The following is a 19,428-nucleotide window of genomic DNA, read 5'->3' on the forward strand; positions in this document are numbered from 1 at the left end:
GAGGTGGGAGACTCTGTCCATAGGACAACAATCAGTCGTATATTGCACAAATCTGGCCTTTATGGAAGAGTGGCAAGAAGAAAGCCATTTCTTAAAGATATCCATAAAAAGTGTCGTTTAAAGTTTGCCACAAGCCACCTGGGAGACACACCAAACATGTGGAAGAAGGTGCTCTGGTCAGATGAAACCAAAATTGAACTTTTTGGCAACAATGCAAAACGTTATGTTTGGCGTAAAAGCAACACAGCTCATCACCCTGAACACACCATCCCCACTGTCAAACATGGTGGTGGCAGCATCATGGTTTGGGCCTGCTTTTCTTCAGCAGGGACAGGGAAGATGGTTAAAATTGATGGGAAGATGGATGGAGCCAAATACAGGACCATTCTGGAAGAAAACCTGATGGAGTCTGCAAAAGACCTGAGACTGGGACGGAGATTTGTCTTCCAACAAGACAATGATCCAAAACATAAAGCAAAATCTACAATGGAATGGTTCAAAAATAAACATATCCAGGTGTTAGAATGGCCAAGTCAAAGTCCAGACCTGAATCCAATCGAGAATCTGTGGAAAGAACTGAAAACTGCTGTTCACAAATGCTCTCCATCCAACCTCACTGAGCTCGAGCTGTTTTGCAAGGAGGAATGGGAAAAAATGTCAGTTTCTAGATGTGCAAAACTGATAGAGACATACCCCAAGCGACTTACAGCTGTAATCGCAGCAAAAGGTGGCGCTACAAAGTATTAACTTAAGGGGGCTGAATAATTTTGCACGCCCAATTTTTCAGTTTTTGATTTGTTAAAAAAGTTTGAAATATCCAATAAATGTCGTTCCACTTCATGATTGTGTCCCACTTGTTGTTGATTCTTTACAAAAAAATACAGTTTTATATCTTTATGTTTGAAGCCTGAAATGTGGCAAAAGGTCGCAAAGTTCAAGGGGGCCGAATACTTTCGCAAGGCACTGTATATGAGAGTGCTGTTCATTGAATACAGCAAAGCGTTCAACACCACAGTGCCCTCAAAGCTCATCACTAAGCTAAGGACCCTGGGACTAAACACCTCCCTCTGCAACTGGATTCGGGACTTCCTGACTGGCCGCCCCCAGATGTTAAGGGTAGGTAACAACACATCTGCCACACTGATCCTCAACACGGGGGCCCCTCAGGGGTGAGGGCGCAGTCCCCTCCTGTACTCCTTGTTCACTCATGACTGCGTGGCCAGGCACAACTCCAACACCATCATTAACTTTGCCGATGACAACAGTGGTAGGCCTGATCACCGACAATGATGAGACAGCCTATAGGGACGAGGTCAGAGACCTGGCAGTGTGGTGTCAGGACAACAACCTCTCCCTCAACGTGATCAAGATAAAGGAGATGATTGAGGACTACAGGATAAGAAGGACCGAGCACGCCCCCATTCTCATCGAAGGGCTGTAGTGAAGCAGGTTGAGAGCTTCAAGTTCCTTGGCATCCACATAACCAACAAACTAACATGTCCAAGCACACCAAGACAGTCGTGAAGATGGCACGACAAAATCTATTCCTCCTCAGAAGACTGAAAATATTTGGCATGGGTCCTCAGATCCTCAAAAGGTTCTACAGCTGCACCACCGAGAGCATCCTGACGGGTTGAATCACTGCCTGGTATGGCGACTTCTCTGCCTCTGACCGCAAAGCACCACAGAGGGTAGTGTGTACGGCCCAGTACATCACCGGGGCCAAGCTTCCTGCCATCCAGGACCTCTATACCAGGCTGTGTCAGATGAAGGCCCTAAAAATTGTCAATGACTCCAGCCACCTTAGTCAGACTGTTCTCTCTGCTACCGCACGGCAAGCAGTACCGGAGCGCCAAGTCTTGGTCCAAGAGACTTCTAAACAGCTTCTACACCCAAGCCATAAGACTCCGGAACAGTTAATCAAATGGCTATCCAGACTATTTGCATTGCCTTGCATTTTCTTAAAACTGCATTGTCGGTTAAGGGCTTGTAAGTAAGCATTTCACTGTAAGGTCTACTACACCTGTTGTATTCAGCGCAGGTGACTAATATAATTTGATTTGAGAAGTTTGGAACTCTTTCCTATTGGTCTATTAATTAATTTACTCCATCCTACCAAAACAGGCTGAAATTTCAGGCGGTCTTTTCAAACAGCTCTTACACTAAAAGTACATTATCATTCTCACACAATTATTCCAACCTCCAGTGTTTTATGTGTATTTCCACACTATCGTAAGTGTTTGGCCTCACCTCTTCATTGGTGTGGAGAACAGCCAGTAGCAGGTCTTGGGGAGAGAGCAGAGCGCCCTCTTTCTGCAGCGAAAGGCGTGGCAGAAGGCCACAGGCCTGGTAGTAGCGCTGGGCCGCCTGTTCACATAGCCACGACACCGTGCATGAGTCTGCCTCGCTGGAATACACAGTGACACACACAAACACACACCCCCAGTTACAAAATATTTTCTTCTTCTTGAACTGCACTGTTGGTTAAGGGCGTGTTAGTAAGCATTTCACGGTAAAGTCTACACTTGTTGTATTCGGCGAATGTGACAAATAAAGTTTGATTTGATTTTAGTATAGAAGCTGAATCTCAAGCAAGGCCAAAAGGGTCCCCCAAGTGCGGCAGGTAGCCTAGCGGTTAAGATTGTTGGGCAAGTAACGAAAGGTCACAGATTCGAACCACTGAGCCGACTAAGTGAAAAATCTGCCAGTGCCCTTGAGCAAGGCACTTAACCCCAATTGCTCCTGTAAGTCACTCTGGATAAGAGCGTCTGCTAAATGACAAACATTTCAATTTAAATGTACCACTTTAGACATTCACTCTCTTTCACACATACATGCAGGAAGACAAATACACCAACCTATGTGGTACTGGTATCAGAAACACGTTAGCTTGAACCCTGACCCGCATTCTGATTGGTGCAAGCATTGGCGCAGCGACTGTCTGGTTTGGGACCTGAGGTTGAGAGGCAGAGAAATACAATTTTAGAAACGATAAAAATAGAACTACTAGAACAAAATCCCCATTCAAGTCAATGATCCGTGATGGGTGAACCAGTCTAGTAAAATATATTTCTACGTTACAAACCATGAACTACCCATGAACTGAGTCTGCGACATATCTTTGCAAGTCCGTTCACCTCTTTAGGACCTTCATCTCCCTACTGCCATCCCCGACAGTCCAAAACAGAATCTTGATGAACAATGTTCCGGTAACAGCCTAATATGTCCTGCTACAGTAATGATGTGACTTGACTCTGTCTCTCGCGCTGTGCTTGATGGAGCTTGCTTGTTAAAATTGAACCAATTTAAAAAAAAAAAAAAAATATTTCACCTTTATTTAACCAGGTAGGCTAGTTGAGAACAAGTTCTCATTTGCAACTGCGACCTGGCCAAGATAAGGCATAGCAGTGTGAACAGACAACACAGAGTTACACATGGAGTAAACAATTAACAAGTCAATAACACAGTAGAAAAAAGGGGAGTCTATATATACATTGTGTGCAAAAGGCATGAGAATGTAGGCAAATAATTACAATTATGCAGATTAACACTGGAGTGATAAATGATCAGATGGTTATGTACAGGTATATACAGAGATATTGGTGTGCAAAAGAGCAGAAAAATAAATAAATAAAAACAGTATGGGGATGAGGTAGGTGAAAATGGGTGGGCTATTTACCAATGGACTATGTACAGAAAAGGTCCAAAAGGGCAAACCCGCCCACCTGGCAGACTAAATCAAACGCTCAAGCTATTTGAAAGATTTGAAAGAGTATTTGAACCCAGGTCGGATTTCACTTGATCTCTCTGACCTGCTGAGTGCTGTAGCGGGTCTGAGGCGGCGTGGAAGCTTGAGGGTCGTCGTCGTCAGTTACGGTGGGACTCTGTGGCCTGCTGACCTCTCGGCGGCCCAGCATTACCATGCCGGAGAGCTGAGTCATCTTCACCTGCCGCGGCATGCCGCGCAGAGGGGGACCCCTACTGGAGGAGGTTGACACTGCAGGACGAGAGAGAGATAGAGAAAGAAAAAAAAAACAGGTTGTGATTCCACTGGCTAATACTGCCCCTTATAGTTCATAGATAGTAACATGGATATGCTTGTGCTCCTCTGTTAGCTTCCATATGGTTTCTACATTGAAGTACAGATATGGGGCTGCGTGCGCGTGCGTGTGTGTAATCAGTGCAGCTGCTACACACCTCTGCTAGCCATTTCAGTCGTGGTTGAACGACAGTTCTGACTCCTGACCCCTGATGACATCATATTCAAGTCCCGCCTTCCATTCTGCTCCTCCCCCACTCTCCTCTTCTTCTTTGGGTGAACATTGCCCATGTCATTCTCCAGCCAATCATCTATCAGATATTCCTCCTCAGGAACAAGTGCTGGCCTGCTATTGGACGACACCGCCGGTGTGCTGCTGAACTGTGGCAGGCTCTGGGAGAGAAGGCGGGTCTTGGCACTGCCTAGGCTGCGAATGGCACTGTGGTACTCCTCCCTGCCAAAGACAGAGGGTACCGCAGACTCTCTCGCTTTAGGAACAGAAGAGCTTGTTTCCTGGCTGGGGGGAACTTCCTGTGGAGCTGGGGCTGCTCGGAAACGTCGGCGTGGTCGGACAGGGCGCAGAGGGCTAACCGCGCCATCCAAGTCACTGTGGTCGGAGGAGCTGCTGTCATCCTGAGAAAGACGGAGATTGTTTGTCAATAGGAACAGTGTCTCACTTGCAAATCTGCTTCACAACAGCTAACTTTATGAACGCTGCTCTTGACTGACATTCTATGACAGTCGTAAAGTACTGGGTCATTGAGAATTGGTTTCAAACTTATGACAGACATCTAATTTCATATGTTCTAAATCAACTAGTACCCCAAAGAGGATGGAGGCCTCTGTCCCTCTGTGTCGTTGTTGGGGCCCCGCTGTGCCGTTGGAGTGCCTCGGTTTGGGGATAGGTGGTACTGCGCTCTCCTTGGGGCTCCTGGTTCTGGGTTGGTTGTTGGTGGACGAATGGTGCCCTCCGGTGGGGATCAGAGGCTCTGAGTTCTCAGCATCAAACAGCTGACTGTCCTGCAGAGCAACAAATGGCTTGGGGGGCGCAGGAGCGGTGGGGACTGTGGTACAGAGAGTGTAGAAAAGTTAAGTGCACAGTGGAATAGTTGACGTCCTTACAGCAACAGGAATGTATGTTGTGGGATACGCCATATTTTCTGGACATTAATTAAGCAGATTTTAGGCCTCACAAACAGTGTGTGTGTGTGTGTGTAAGATGATGAATTCATATGTACAGAGTATTTTTACACGCAACACAAACTAACTGTGACACATTGAATATACAAAATGTACAAACGTCTTATCCACAATATAAAAAAAAAAACCTCTGATATGATAAGAACAAATGTTTGAAGCAGAGCATCAGTATCAAATAAGCATGTTACCCATAATAAAAACAAAAAAGCTATGATAGGAAACAGTGGGTGAGAACAAATCTTCTGGAGACAGATTTGCCTGGAAGCTAGCAGATTTAGCCTTACGCAGCAGAGCATCAGGGTAGACTTCTCTGTGGCAAACAGTTCCTCTGGCAATCGTTGAAACCTACTTGGTAACGAGGGCACTCAGCATGTCTGTACTGAGGGAGGCTCTGTACCGGGTTTTGTTTTTGGAAATTCATATGTACGGGAGTATATTTACACACAACACAACTAACCGTGACACATTGAATACACAACAGGGTTGGGGTCAATTTCATTTGAATTCTAGTCAATTCAGGAAGTGCACTGACATTCCAATTCTCTTTAACACTTTTCACTGAGGAACATTTTGAATTTGGTTTACTCTCTGAATTGACTGGAATTTCAATGGAATTGACCCCAACCCAAACATAAAGGCCTCATAACCACACAGTTTCATTATATAAACCACTCTATACTGCCTTCTTGTATTGCATAGGCCTACACCCAATCAGAGGAAGTATGTAGGCCTCACCTAACCCTGCTAGGGCCCTCCTCAGCAGTTCCTCTGTGCTGGACAGCTCATGTCTGGCCTCCTGGTCCAGCTCTCTTCTGTACATCCTCTGCCACAGACGCAGGCTGTCCAGGGGTGTCTCACCCTGAGGGGGACACAGACATACATGAGCCACTTGCACAAACACTCACAGGTGCATGCACCCCCCACCCCAAACAAACATGTGCACAGTCCTCCAAAACACACACACACACACACACACACATCTTGTCCTGACCTTGGCATTGCGGACAGTGACTGAGGCCCCCCTCTCCACCAGTAATCTGGCCGCTTGGAAGTGTCCACAGTTGAGAGCGTCGTGCAGGGGGGTGACGCCCTCACACAGTGACCCCCCTGGGTCGTTAATGTCAGCCCCCCTTTCTAGCAACAGAGCCACCACGTCTGAGAGAGAGAGAGAGAACAGAGGGAGAGAGAAGCAGATGAGGGTTAAAATGCTGATTAAGTCCAGACCTGCCCACCCTGTCCAGCTTTTTAGAGTACCAGACGCGCGCGGCAAATTGGGGTTTCAACTCACGCACCGAATTTGGGTTCTCCCCCCCCCGCAACGCTCGTGCGCGCTCTGTTTGTGAGACTGATCGCAATTCTAGAATTGTACCAAATCTAGTCTTTAAAAGGTTGGAGTACTTTCTTCTTGACAGCATTCCACTTACACATATGGTAATAGTCCCTAACAAGATCTAATGAGAGAAAACACACAAAGGGCCTTTATTCTTAGGAGTTAAAAAAAAAATGTATTAAACAAATAATAACAAAATTATTTGTTTAGGTACAAAATGTACAAACGTCTTATCCACGATGTTAAAATTAAAAATAAATAAAAAACTCTGATATGATAAGAACAAATGTTTGAAGCAGAGCATCAGTATCAAATAAATATGTTACCCATAATAAAAACGAAAAAGCTATGATAGGAAACAGTGGGTGAGAACAAATCATCTGGAGATAGATTTGCCTGGAATATAGCAGATTTAGCCCTACGCAGCAGAGCATCAGTGTAGACTTCTCTGTGGCAAACAGTTCCTCTGGCAATCGTTGAAACCTACTTGGTAACGAGGGCACGTACAGCATAGAATGTCTGTACTGAGGGAGGCTCTGTACCGGGTTTTGTTCTTGGAAACGAGACTGAGTATTCGTTCGCAGTCTGAATCGCTGTGGAATATGACCAATATGCCCAGCATCACAGCCGAAAGGTGGGAGTAGACCAGGCTGCCCCCCCTTCTCATTGTGCCGATTTCTCTCCAGGCCTGATCCGTGCTCATGTTGCCCAGACTCCGCTCAAAGGTTGTTGCCTGATAGAGTCGAAACTCATCTTCCACCAAAGCCTGCCATGAAAAAGTTGAGGGATGAGAACTTGAACAATGTCAACAACCACTGCATGCTGGAGGAGCACATCTCCAAATGGACATTTCATGTAGTCTACTGCAGAAGAAAATATATTTCTGACATCTGCAAAGGTCTTCAGATCCACCTTGCCTTGGCCCCCCAAGTTTAGTCTCTATAGTAGAGGAACGCTTGTCACCTCTCAAAACAGGACCAATCACTAGGGCCAGCTCACAAGTCCTTGGCTTTTTAGACACGGTTCCTAATCAACACTAAAAGCAAAATCATTTTGAAAACATAAAAACAAATGATCACATCGACACAGACCGCAAACTGGCTACACAAAGCTTAAGTAGTCTACCGCAAAGGCAATCTGGCCGCTGTTCAGTAGTCTACCGCAAAGGGAATCTGACCGCTGTTCAGTAGTCTACCACAAAGGGAATCTGAACGCTGTTCAGTAGGCCACCACAAAGGGAATCTGACCGCTGTTCAGTAGGCTACCGCAAAGGGAATCTGACCGCTGTTCAGTAGTCTACCGCAAAGGGAATCTGACCGCTGTTCAGTAGTCTACCGCAAAGGGAATCTGACCGCTGTTCAGTAGTCTACCACAAAGGGAATCTGACCGCTGTTCAGTAGGCTACCGCAAAGGGAATCTGACCGCTGTTCAGTAGGCTACCACAAAGGGAATCTGACCGCTGTTCAGTAGGCTACCACAAAGGGAATCTGACCGCTGTTCAGTAGTCTACCGCAAAGGGAATCTGACCGCTGTTCAGTAGTCTACCACAAAGGGAATCTGACCGCTGTTCAGTAGTCTACCACAAAGGGAATCTGGACACTGTTCAGTAGTCTACCGCAAAGGTAATCTGACCGCTGTTCAGTAGTCTACCACAAAGGGAATCTGACCGCTGTTCAGTAGTCTACCACAAAGGGAATCTGGACACTGTTCAGTAGTCTACCACAAAGGGAATCTGACCGCTGTTCAGTAGTCTACCACAAAGGGAATCTGGACACTGTTCAGTAGTCTACCGCAAAGGGAATCTGACCGCTGTTCAGTAGGCTACCGCAAAGGGAATCTGACCGCTGTTCAGTAGTCTACCACAAAGGGAATCTGACCGCTGTTCAGTAGTCTACCACAAAGGGAATCTGACCGCTGTTCAGTAGTCTACCGCAAAGGGAATCTGACCGCTGTTCAGTAGTCTACCGCAAAGGGAATCTGACCGCTGTTCAGTAGTCTACCGCAAAGGGAATTTGAGCGCTGTTTCAGAGAGTGTCTGCTGTTTCAGCCTATGTAAAGACGCCTATTGGATTTCTTTGCAACGCATAGATCATTTCAGATCTTTGAAATTGATTGAAATCTCAAATCTAGTGCAAAGGCACATTAGAAGCATTGCCTCCATCTATAGCTAATACTCATTCATTCTTCATCGCGCCGTCTTCTAAACTCCCGACTCCATTTAATGCCAAGATGTTTATATTTATTTTGATTCTACTTTTGTAATGCTTTTTGTGACGTGGATCATAATTACAGTTACAGTCTATCAGGTTGTGTGATCCTCGTAATGTCACGTGGATCATAATTACAGTTACAGTCTATCAGGTTGTGTGATCCTCGTAATGTGACGTGGATCATAATTACAGTTACAGTCTATCAGGTTGTGTGATCCTCGTAATGTCACGTGGATCATAATTACAGTTACAGTCTATCAGGTTGTGTGATCCTCGTAATGTTACGTGGATCATAATTACAGTTACAGTCTATCAGGTTGTGTGATCCTCGTAATGTGACGTGGATCATAATTACAGTTACAGTCTCAGGTTGTGTGATCCTCGTAATGTCACGTGGATCATAATTACAGTTACAGTCTATCAGGTTGTGTGATCCTCGTAATGTGACGTGGATCATAATTACAGTTACAGTCTCAGGTTGTGTGATCCTCGTAATGTCACGTGGATCATAATTACAGTTACAGTCTATCAGGTTGTGTGATCCTCGTAATGTCACGTGGATCATAATTACAGTTACAGTCTATCAGGTTGTGTGATCCTCGTAATGTGACGTGGATCATAATTACAGTTACAGTCTATCAGGTTGTGTGATCCTCGTAATGTGACGTGGATCATAATTACAGTTACAGTCTATCAGGTTGTGTGATCCTCGTAATGTGACGTGGATCATAATTACAGTTACAGTCTATCAGGTTGTGTGATCCTCGTAATGTGACGTGGATCATAATTACAGTTACAGTCTATCAGGTTGCGTGATCCTCGTAATGTGACGTGGATCATAATTACAGTTACAGTCTATCAGGTTGTGTGATCCTCGTAATGTCACGTGGATCATAATTTCAGTTACAGTCTATCAGGTTGTGTGATCCTCGTAATGTCACGTGGATCATAATTACAGTTACAGTCTATCAGGTTGTGTGATCCTCGTAATGTTACGTGGATCATAATTACAGTTACAGTCTATCAGGTTGTGTGATCCTCGTAATGTGACGTGGATCATAATTACAGTTACAGTCTCAGGTTGTGTGATCCTCGTAATGTCACGTGGATCATAATTACATTTACAGTCTATCAGGTTGTGTGATCCTCGTAATGTCACGTGGATCATAATTACAGTTACAGTCTATCAGGTTGTGTGATCCTCGTAATGTTACGTGGATCATAATTACAGTTACAGTCTATCAGGTTGTGTGATCCTCGTAATGTGACGTGGATCATAATTACAGTTACAGTCTATCAGGTTGTGTGATCCTCGTAATGTGACGTGGATCATAATTACAGTTACAGTCTATCAGGTTGCGTGATCCTCGTAATGTTACGTGGAAAATACAACTACTGGGATGCAGAATTAAACGTATATCACACTCGCACAAACGTGACCAGTTATTTGTTTGTATTTGCATTTCATTTCATTCACTAGCAAATGCGAGTGAACTGCCGGCACCTTAGAGCCCACTGAATGTCCATCTTATGTTCGCTAACGTTCGCTTGAAACAATCAGTGTTCACCTTCCCACAACACACGGAGTCGAAAAGGGATTTTGGCCATGTGTTTACGTACAGCTGACAGTCGGCAAACTCAGCATCAAAACAAACAGGGGGCAGCTACGTGGGGCAGCTACGTCGAATAATGATGTATTAATCTCCATGTCCGTTGACAAAACCCCTTACATGTCTGTGTGTTGCAGCTCGAGAATCGGGATGTTCGATTTACTCAGTGTATTTTTTTTATTTATTAAAATGTAAAAATACAATTTCAAAAAACGTGCTAAAATTATTATTATTAGTTTTTAAATCAGGCCCTATTTATTTCTGCATACTTTTAACTGTTACCTGTGTGTCCGTGGTTGCTGGCCTCGTGGAGAGGAGTCCAGCCACAGTAGTCCCTGGGGTTGACAGGATGACCCTGAGACACAGACATACTGGCTGAATACTACCACAGACAGTACCATGGCCACAAAGTAGTAGGAGTATAAACCCAGTTCCACTCACCTGCTCCACCAGGTACTGGACCTGCTTCAGGTTCCCATCTATACAGGCTCTGTGGAGAGACGTCTCCCCTTTCTCATTCCTCTTGTTCCACTGAAATCCAGGCAGACAGACATGAGTCTCTGCTTCTTTCAGTAACTTGAATGCAGACTGCTTTTACACAAGTTTTTTTATTTTTTATATCCCAAACAAATCAAAAACAAAGCCATCATTGACAAATCTGGCACTTACCCGAGCCGGCTTTCTCTTGCCGCTACAGACCATCTTGTCATCGTCCTCTACGGTGAGACAAGAGAAAGACAATTAGCCAGACTAAAATAATCTGCCAAAGCAGTGTCAATTTTCATTGCTTTATTCAGCAACATCCTGTATGCTAAACTAAATGACTGGATGGCTCAAACTGAGGTAAAAAAAAGTGTTTATTCCGTCATATGACAGATGCCCGCAGAGGACAAACATCGCGGTGGAGACCGTAGTCTCACTCACCAGAGTCTGAGAACTGGATATCGCTGTCCTCCATGGGTTCACTGTTCTCCATCTCCTCTTCGTCCTCCTCTCCCTCGCTCCCCCCCTCAGGACTCCAGCCCTCGGTGGCACACAGCTCCTCTAGCCTGGCCTGCGTGTCATCAGTCTGCGACGAGCCCCCGCGGCTCTGGGCAGCCAGCCACGTCTTCAGCACTCGCCTCTGGTGAAGAGAGCGACAGAAGGAAGGAGAAAGAGACCAAGAAAGATAGAAATAAAATCTGCTGTCCGCAGAATAAAATATTTGATCCATACAGGCCGAGTGCTGTTCATTTAACCGAGAGAAAAAAAGAGAAGAAAAACAATGAGCATATTTCTACGGTGAGCCCAGTCAGAGTGGGCCACTGCAACCTACAGTACCTGTAGTTTGGGTTGGCCAGCCCTCTGTGCACAGCGCAGGGCAGTGTCGTAGCTACAGTCCACATCCTCCACGGTCCTCCCATTCTCCTCCTGGGCTGCTGCGATGTTCAGCCACGTGTTACACTCCTGGCACACACACACAAAATGACACGAGCATGGATTAAAAGAAGCACAGCCAATGCTAAGATAGAAAAGTTTCCTTTGGTGCATACTATATGACAAGCCCAGACTAAGAAATCCAACCCCCATTCTGTCCAGTCCCAGGCACGTCGTACCTCTTTGGGGTTGCCCTGTCTGAGGGCCAGCTCCTGTCTGTAATGTTCCACAGCCTTGTCATGCTGCCTGATGTCTGTGTAGGTGGCCGCCAGGGACACGTGAATGACAGCCAGCTCCCGAGCAGGCTTCCCCAACGCCTCTGCACTGGATAGCTACCAAACAGCGGCGACAGACAAGTGTCATGTCATTGGATAGGTCAAGGTTACACAATAAATACATGGATTGTTCATGCAGCTCACGACACACAAGACTGACAGGTATAGATGGGGCGGGAAGTGGGGATACGTTTGGGTGGACGTGTAAGTGATTTCAATAGTTAAACTTTAACAAACAGGAAGTGAAAATGGACACCGGAAGTGGTGACTGTGTGGGGCTAAGTGAGTGTGATGTTTTCACCTGCGTACGGTAGGCGTCCAGGGCTTTGCGGTAGCATCCCACTTTACAATAGAGGTCCCCCAGCTGCTCCGCCAGTCCCACAGCCTCCTGGGAACGCCCCTCGTCACCCAGCTCCCCCGCTGCTTCCTCCAGCTGACTGCCCCGAATCGCTACGGCAACCACACACACAGAGAGAGTTCAAAGTTGCTGCAAGAGTAAGAAAAAGCATTGAATCTATGAAAATGACATTTTCCCCCAGACACAGAAAGCCCAGTCCAGGTTGACACGTGTGGCCCAGCTCCACTCTCTCCATCTCTGTGGTTTTAAGAGAAACAAACAAGCCTCTCTCTCTCTCACCTTGTTTGAAGGCCTTCTTCACAGCCTCCCTGTCCACATCCTGCTGGGAGCCTAGAGAGAAGGCCTTCTTCAGGGAACGCCTGGCCGCCACAAAGTCCCCCAGGGACAGCTGCACCTACACACACACACAACGTACATAGAGACACATGTAACAGAGGTGATTGAGTGACCACCCTCTCGTGATCACTTGAGAAACCCTGCTCAAGATCTGAAGAGTTGCATTGCGAGTCAATACCCAGGCAATTAATGGGCAGGTGGAGACCCAGGTTCGAACCCTGTCGCATGCTCGAATGCACAGCCAAATGCGCACACACACACACACACTAGCTTATACTGTTAATGGGAAGTCAGTTATAACATAAAACTGTAATGCTTTATAACTGACTGAATTAGTGTGTTAATTTAAAATGAAAAATAGAACGCCATGAGAATTTCCACTCCTTACCTTGCCGATGGAGTGGAAGCACTCGCTCTCGCTGAACTTGTCTTTGATCTTGCGGGCACACTCCTTGGCCTGCTCGAGACTGCGCAGGGCATTGGAGTGGTGCCCGTTGCGGAAGTAGATGTTGCCCAGGTTTAAGTTGGCACGGTACAAATCCTCCAGGAGCTGGTTCTTCCTATACAGACAAGGCAGAGGGACACCAACTCACTTAATGGTGAGATATTAGGAAAGGTATTATCTACTGTACAAGGATGCCATGGCTTGAACCTTACTCTAGGTCCTAGTTCAAAGTGTGTTAGACCTAGGTGTATATTTACAGAGTGTGGCATTGTATTGCGCTGTACTTCATGTTCGGTCTGCTATTAAATGTGTGGCATTGCAGGTGTATCTGTAGTCTAGCCGATGCCATTGAACAGCACACGTTGGTGTCATGGTGTGCTAACTGTGTTAGCATCCACAAAGCGGTAGGAGAGCTGATCTAGGATCAGAATCCCACCTGTTCATATAATCTTATCAATTATGATGTGAAAGGCCGTGGATACGGGCCCAGGTTGAGGTGAGCTCTTACTCTGCAATGTAGACGCTGAGGCGGATGTATTCACTGCATTGCTTGGGCTCCCCCAAGTGGTCACACACCAGCCCAAGGTTGAGGTACAGACGAGCCCTCATCTCACTCAGCTCCAGAGCAGACACGGATCCTGAGGGGGAGAGGAGATGAAGCGTTGTACAGGAGGAAGAGAAAGACGGAAAACCCTTTGGCTTACCTCATGAATAGGCCCAGGGGTTTATCCTGATCAGATCAAGTGTTCAGGAAAAACTCTGTGCCCCAAATATGCCCAAAAATGTGACTTTTCTGTTCACACATGTATTTGCCTCACTTGGATTCATATATAAAAGCCATCCCACAAACACACAGTACCAGTCAAGTTTGGACAAGCCTACTCATTCAAGGGTTTTTCTTTATTTATTTATTTTTACTATTTTCTACATTGTAGAATAATAGTGAAGACATCAAAACTATGAAATAACACATATGGAATCATGTAGCAACCAATAAAGTGTTAAACAAATCCAAATATATTTTAGATTTGAGATTCTTCAAAGTAGCCACCATTTGCCTTGATGACAGCTTTGCACACTCTTGGCATTCTCTCAAACATAATAATGAGGTAATAACCTGGAATGCATTTAAATTAACAGGTGTGCCTTGTTAAAAGTTCATTTATTGAATTTATTTCCTTCTTAATGTGTTTGAGCCAATCAGTTGTGTTGTGACAAGATAGGGGTGGTATACAGAAGATAGCTCTATTTGGTAAAAGACCAAGTCCATATTATGGCAAGAACAGCTCAAATAAGCAAAGAGAAACGATAGTCCATCATTACTTTACGACCATCAAGCATTATGATGAAACTGACTCTGATGAGGACCGCCAAAGGAAAGGAAGACCCAGAGTTACCTCTGCTGCAGAGGATAAGTTCATTAGAGTTACCAGCCTCTGATTCCAGCCCAAATAAATGCTTCACAGAGTTCAAATAACAGACACATCTCAACATCAACTGTTCAGAGGAGACTGCGTGAATCAAGCCTTCATGGTCGAATTGCTACAAAGAAACCACTACTAAAAGGACACCAATAATAAGAAGAGACTTTCTTGGGCCAAGAAACACAAGCAATGGACATTAGACCGGTGGAAACCTGTCCTTTGGTCTGATGTGTCCAAATTTGAGATTTATGGTTCCAACCACCGTGTCTTTGTGAGACGCAGAGTAGGTGAACGGATGATCTCCACATGTGTGGTTCCCACTGTGAAGCATGTAGGTGGTGGTGTAATGGTGCTTTGCTGGTGACAGTGTGTGATTTATTTAGAATTCAAGGCACACTTAACCAGCATGGCTACCACAGCAGTCTGCAGCAATACTCCATCCCATCTGGTTTGCGCCTAGTGGGACTATCATTTGTTTTTCAAAAGGACAATGACCCAAAACACACCTCCAGGCTGTGTGATGGCTATTTGACCAAGAAGAAAAGTGATGGGAGTGCTGCATCAGATGACCTGGCCTCCACAATCACCCGACCTCAACCCATTTGAAATGATTTTGACCGCAGAGTGAAGGAAAAGCAGCCAACAAGTGCTCAGCATATGTGGGAACTCCTTCAAGACTGTTGGAAAAGTATTACTCATGAAGCTGGTTGAGAGAATGCAAAGAGCGTGCAAAGCTGTCATCAAGGCAAAGAGCGGCTACTTCAAAGAATCTCAAATATATTTTGATTGGTTTAACACTTGGTGACTACATGATTCCATTATAATTTTGATGTCTTCAATATTCTTCTACAAATAATATGGGAAAACACTTTTTACAAGTGAGGACCGGCAAAATGTCCTCAATTCTCAGAATTTTTGTTGGTTTGCTGTTCTTGTGGTACTCACAAGTATAGCAAAACGTGTACACACCTTCCAGTTCTTTGTCCACAATAGCCATGCTCTTCCTAAAGGCATCTTCCGCCTGCTTCAAGCTGTCCCTCGATTGGTCAGACTCGTAGCGGAAGAGGAAGGTTCTTCCAATGGTGGCCAGTGCCCTTTGTTCCTCTGCATGATCATTGACGGAGCGAGCCAGATCAAGATGACACCGCTGGTGCTGAATCCAAACACACACTCTTAATTAATATACTCTGCTTGTGTATGATTGGCAACAAGTGAAATGGTGGGGATACTCTTGTAATAAACTGTTGGTTAGTACAGAATCTGATTGTATTAAACATTTCGCCTGTTCTTGTTGTGCCTTTCAGGCTGCATAGTTAGTCACAAAAAAGTATCCAAAATGTGTAGCACAAGCCCAATCTGAAGTTCCAGTCCTGCAGACAGTTGGCATCCCAAGTAATGTGCCCATCTGAAACAAAAGCAGGTAGAGGATCAGAGAGTAAAGCTTGAGCTGTTCACTGACCTTCAAAGCCGCCTCAATGTTCCCCATCTCCGCATAACACTCCCCAATCTTACGATTGGCCACTGCACGTCCAATGACGTCATGCATTGCCGTGGAAATTTGCAATTCCTGCCGATGTTCCTCAATGGCAGCTCCGTAATCGCCTGATAGGAAACAGAAATGTGCAGAATCGTAGAGATGAATCAAGAAAAAAATGATGATGATTAAATGATTCCTCATGAAACCCTGACACACAAAAAAAAAAGAACATGACTTGGGGGATTTTCACGAAATGTAATGCATAGAATAGTCCTTTGGAGGAAGGATTGTTGACATATGCTTTTAGATATAAATGTCAAATATGATTGAGAAATAATTACTCAAAATTGCTAAATGTATTATATTTTGGCCTTACCCGGGCCTTCTTTAAGACTCAATGTTTTATCTGTAGATGTTACAAAACAAAAATTGGGGTCATATGAAGCTTAACGCTTGCTCTGTAATAGGAGTAGTATTTTGATTTGAATCAAATAAACATTAATTTTTCAACATTGAAAAATATAAACATGAATATTGAAATCCCAAATCTTAGATTTGGCAAATGTTTCAATATATTGTTGAACATAATACTCTATTGCATATCAAAGTTGCAGAGTGGGATCACCAACAGAGGGTGGCCATTTTCACTCCATTTTCACATTCACTCTGTTGGTAATGCTGACAAATTGGATCATAACTCTAAAAGTAGCAGAGACTCCAATCTGGAACATTGATATTCCCTTAGAGTATATTCTATTCAGTAATATATACAAACATTAAAATCTAAAATGTTCTATTTTCAATATTCATGTTTATACTTGTCAATATTAATATAAGAAGGTTATTGAAGTCAAAATACTATCATATTACAGAGCAAGCGGTACATTTTCATATGAAACCAATATTTGCTTCGTACCACCTAAAGATTAAACCCCATGGAGTCTTAAAGTAGGCCTGGGAAAAGGACAAAATGTCATAAATATGCCAACTTTCCTAAAAGCATAACTGAGAAATAATTTTAATACACACATATGTCAACAATCCTTCCTACAAAATGACTATTCTATGGATTTGTGAAAACACCAAAACTCATGGTCTTTTTATGTCCGAGTTTCATAAAGAACAGATATGACTAAATTGACACGTTCTCTGTGCAATACAATACAAAGATGACCACATTACCATTTCGTGACAGCACCTCTCCCAGTTGATTGCACAGACTGGCCTCTTCGCTCAGATTATTATTGCTCTGAGCTTTACTCTTCGCTTTCTGTAGTTCTGTGGGTAAAAATATGAAAATGCATTGTGTGTAATATACACACACACAAGACAATTGCCTGAATGCCTTGGTATGAGGGTATGTTTGGTCAACAATAGTCTCGCGTTGCCATACCTTCAACATCACGTCAACAACCAGGCAATCATGAGATATATATATATATATATATATATATATATATATATATATATATATAAAAAACGTTCTGGCATGTTTAACTAACAGCCAATGCAGCTTTTGGCAACTAGCTAGCTAGTACTCATCATTACATGATCGGAGTAAAGGTGAGCAACTTACGTTTTACCTCCCGGGCAGTGTTCATCTTGTCCCGTTTGAAAGCGTACGTTAGGCAGAACTGACAAAATAAAACGAAGATCTGCAAGCTAGCTAGCTTTCATTGACAGAGTAAGGTACTAACGTTACCCGGCTGGCTTGCTAGCTAAATTAGCTGGCTAACTAGGAGTGATTGTGAAGACACTAACATCAGCTACCGTTTTTATTGTTCTGTCTGCTGTTAGACTTTACTGACTACCTCATTATACGACTTTCTACACTCACATTTTTCTTGATCACGATCCATAGTTCCTATATAATCCGATTATTAACGTTTATCCGTTTTTGTAGCTAAAATCATTTGTTGTCGTCTCAATACCTTTCCATAAAGTCCCGCCAATGTTTATTCTTCTTCGGGATTGGGTTGGCAGATCACATCCAACGTTTCAGGTGCATACACCGCCACCTACTGTAATGGAGTGTGAGGCTAGCCACGGCCTACCGACATTAAATTCTCTTCATTATTCCTGTTCCTCTAAGAAAGTAAAACAGAGCCCTAGACACCACTTCCCTCCCTGCACTACACCACCCAAACCCGTCCAGCCTCTCTAACTCTTTCACCCAATCTCACCCTATCTACGTCATACAGTTCACAAAATATCAACACACTTGCACCGTTTCCTCCACTAAACACTAATAATCGTAGACTTGTTTCATGTCTCCCTATCATCCATAACGTGGCATTCAAACCTGTGAGCACAAACCGTAGTCTACTCCACACAACTTCCTCTCTCCTACATGCCATACTCCCCACCTCTTCCTTTACTGACCGGTGCAGAGGATAAAATTGCCTCCCCTTACTTCTAGCATCCTACTCCCTTTGCCAAAGATCGAGCCCATTTGCCCGGATCAAGAACTTGACTTCCCTGCAGCCCAGCGGGACCTTAATATCTACTCCCTCTCTACTCACAGCACTCTTAGCCACAGCATTGTCTTTCTCATTATCCTCCACACCCACATTGGCCCAGCAAAAGCTTACCACCACTCCCATTCTCTCAAATCCCATTAACAGCACCATCATATCCTATCCGACCTGCCCGTCTTCACACTACTCAACACTGCATCAGAATCAGAACAGATCACCACTCTGAGTGGTTTCACCTCCTCCACCCATCTCATACCTAGAATCATGGCCATCAACTTGTCCGCATACTCTGACACATAATCAGTTAACTGCTTACATACTCTAACATTGAACTCTGGGATATTCACCCCTACCCCCACTCTACTGTACCACTGACTGGATCCTCTGAACCATCTGTATACAGTTGAAGTCGGACGTTTACATACACTTAGGTTGGAGTCATTAAAACTCGGTTTTTCAACCACAATTGTTTACAAACAACAATTGTTTACAGACAGATTATTTCACTTATAATTCACTGCATCACAATTCCAGTGGGTCAGAAGTTTACATACACTAAGTTGACTGTGCCTTTAAACAGCTTGGAAAATTCCAGAAAATGATGTCATGGCTTTAGAAGCTTCTGATAGGCTAATTCAAATCAAATGTTATTGGTCACATACACGTAGTTAGCAGATGTTAACGCGAGTGTAGCGAAATGCTTGTGCTTCTAGTTCCGACCATGCAGTAATATCTAACAAGTAATCTAACAATTTCACAACAACTACCTTATACACACAAATGTAAGGAATGAATAAGAATATGTACATATAAATATATGGATGAGCGATG

General features: G+C 44.3%; 1 protein-coding gene across 1 annotated transcript in view; it reads right to left on the reverse strand.

Annotated features, from left to right (window-relative positions):
- Window positions 1-18,036, reverse strand: part of LOC139383492 (tonsoku-like, DNA repair protein) — a 30,103-nt gene extending 12,067 nt beyond the window's left edge. The window contains exons 1-21 of the mRNA XM_071128050.1: window positions 17,697-18,036; window positions 17,303-17,398; window positions 16,103-16,245; window positions 15,613-15,796; window positions 13,728-13,857; window positions 13,163-13,334; window positions 12,718-12,832; window positions 12,382-12,530; window positions 11,985-12,137; window positions 11,710-11,835; window positions 11,314-11,512; window positions 11,059-11,105; window positions 10,831-10,920; window positions 10,672-10,744; window positions 6,231-6,394; window positions 5,975-6,098; window positions 4,862-5,103; window positions 4,198-4,672; window positions 3,813-3,997; window positions 2,859-2,953; window positions 2,251-2,407 (exon numbers count right to left, since the gene is read on the reverse strand). Of these exons, the coding sequence (XP_070984151.1) occupies window positions 2,251-2,407; window positions 2,859-2,953; window positions 3,813-3,997; window positions 4,198-4,672; window positions 4,862-5,103; window positions 5,975-6,098; window positions 6,231-6,394; window positions 10,672-10,744; window positions 10,831-10,920; window positions 11,059-11,105; window positions 11,314-11,512; window positions 11,710-11,835; window positions 11,985-12,137; window positions 12,382-12,530; window positions 12,718-12,832; window positions 13,163-13,334; window positions 13,728-13,857; window positions 15,613-15,796; window positions 16,103-16,245; window positions 17,303-17,398; window positions 17,697-17,721 (3,144 nt within the window). The 5' untranslated portion in view covers window positions 17,722-18,036. The remainder of the gene's footprint in view (window positions 1-2,250; window positions 2,408-2,858; window positions 2,954-3,812; window positions 3,998-4,197; window positions 4,673-4,861; window positions 5,104-5,974; window positions 6,099-6,230; window positions 6,395-10,671; window positions 10,745-10,830; window positions 10,921-11,058; window positions 11,106-11,313; window positions 11,513-11,709; window positions 11,836-11,984; window positions 12,138-12,381; window positions 12,531-12,717; window positions 12,833-13,162; window positions 13,335-13,727; window positions 13,858-15,612; window positions 15,797-16,102; window positions 16,246-17,302; window positions 17,399-17,696) is intronic.
- Between the last annotated feature and the right edge of the window lie 1,392 nt (window positions 18,037-19,428).

Source organism: Oncorhynchus clarkii, chromosome 25 (assembly GCF_045791955.1).
Source record: "Oncorhynchus clarkii lewisi isolate Uvic-CL-2024 chromosome 25, UVic_Ocla_1.0, whole genome shotgun sequence".
NCBI lineage: Eukaryota > Metazoa > Chordata > Actinopteri > Salmoniformes > Salmonidae > Oncorhynchus > Oncorhynchus clarkii.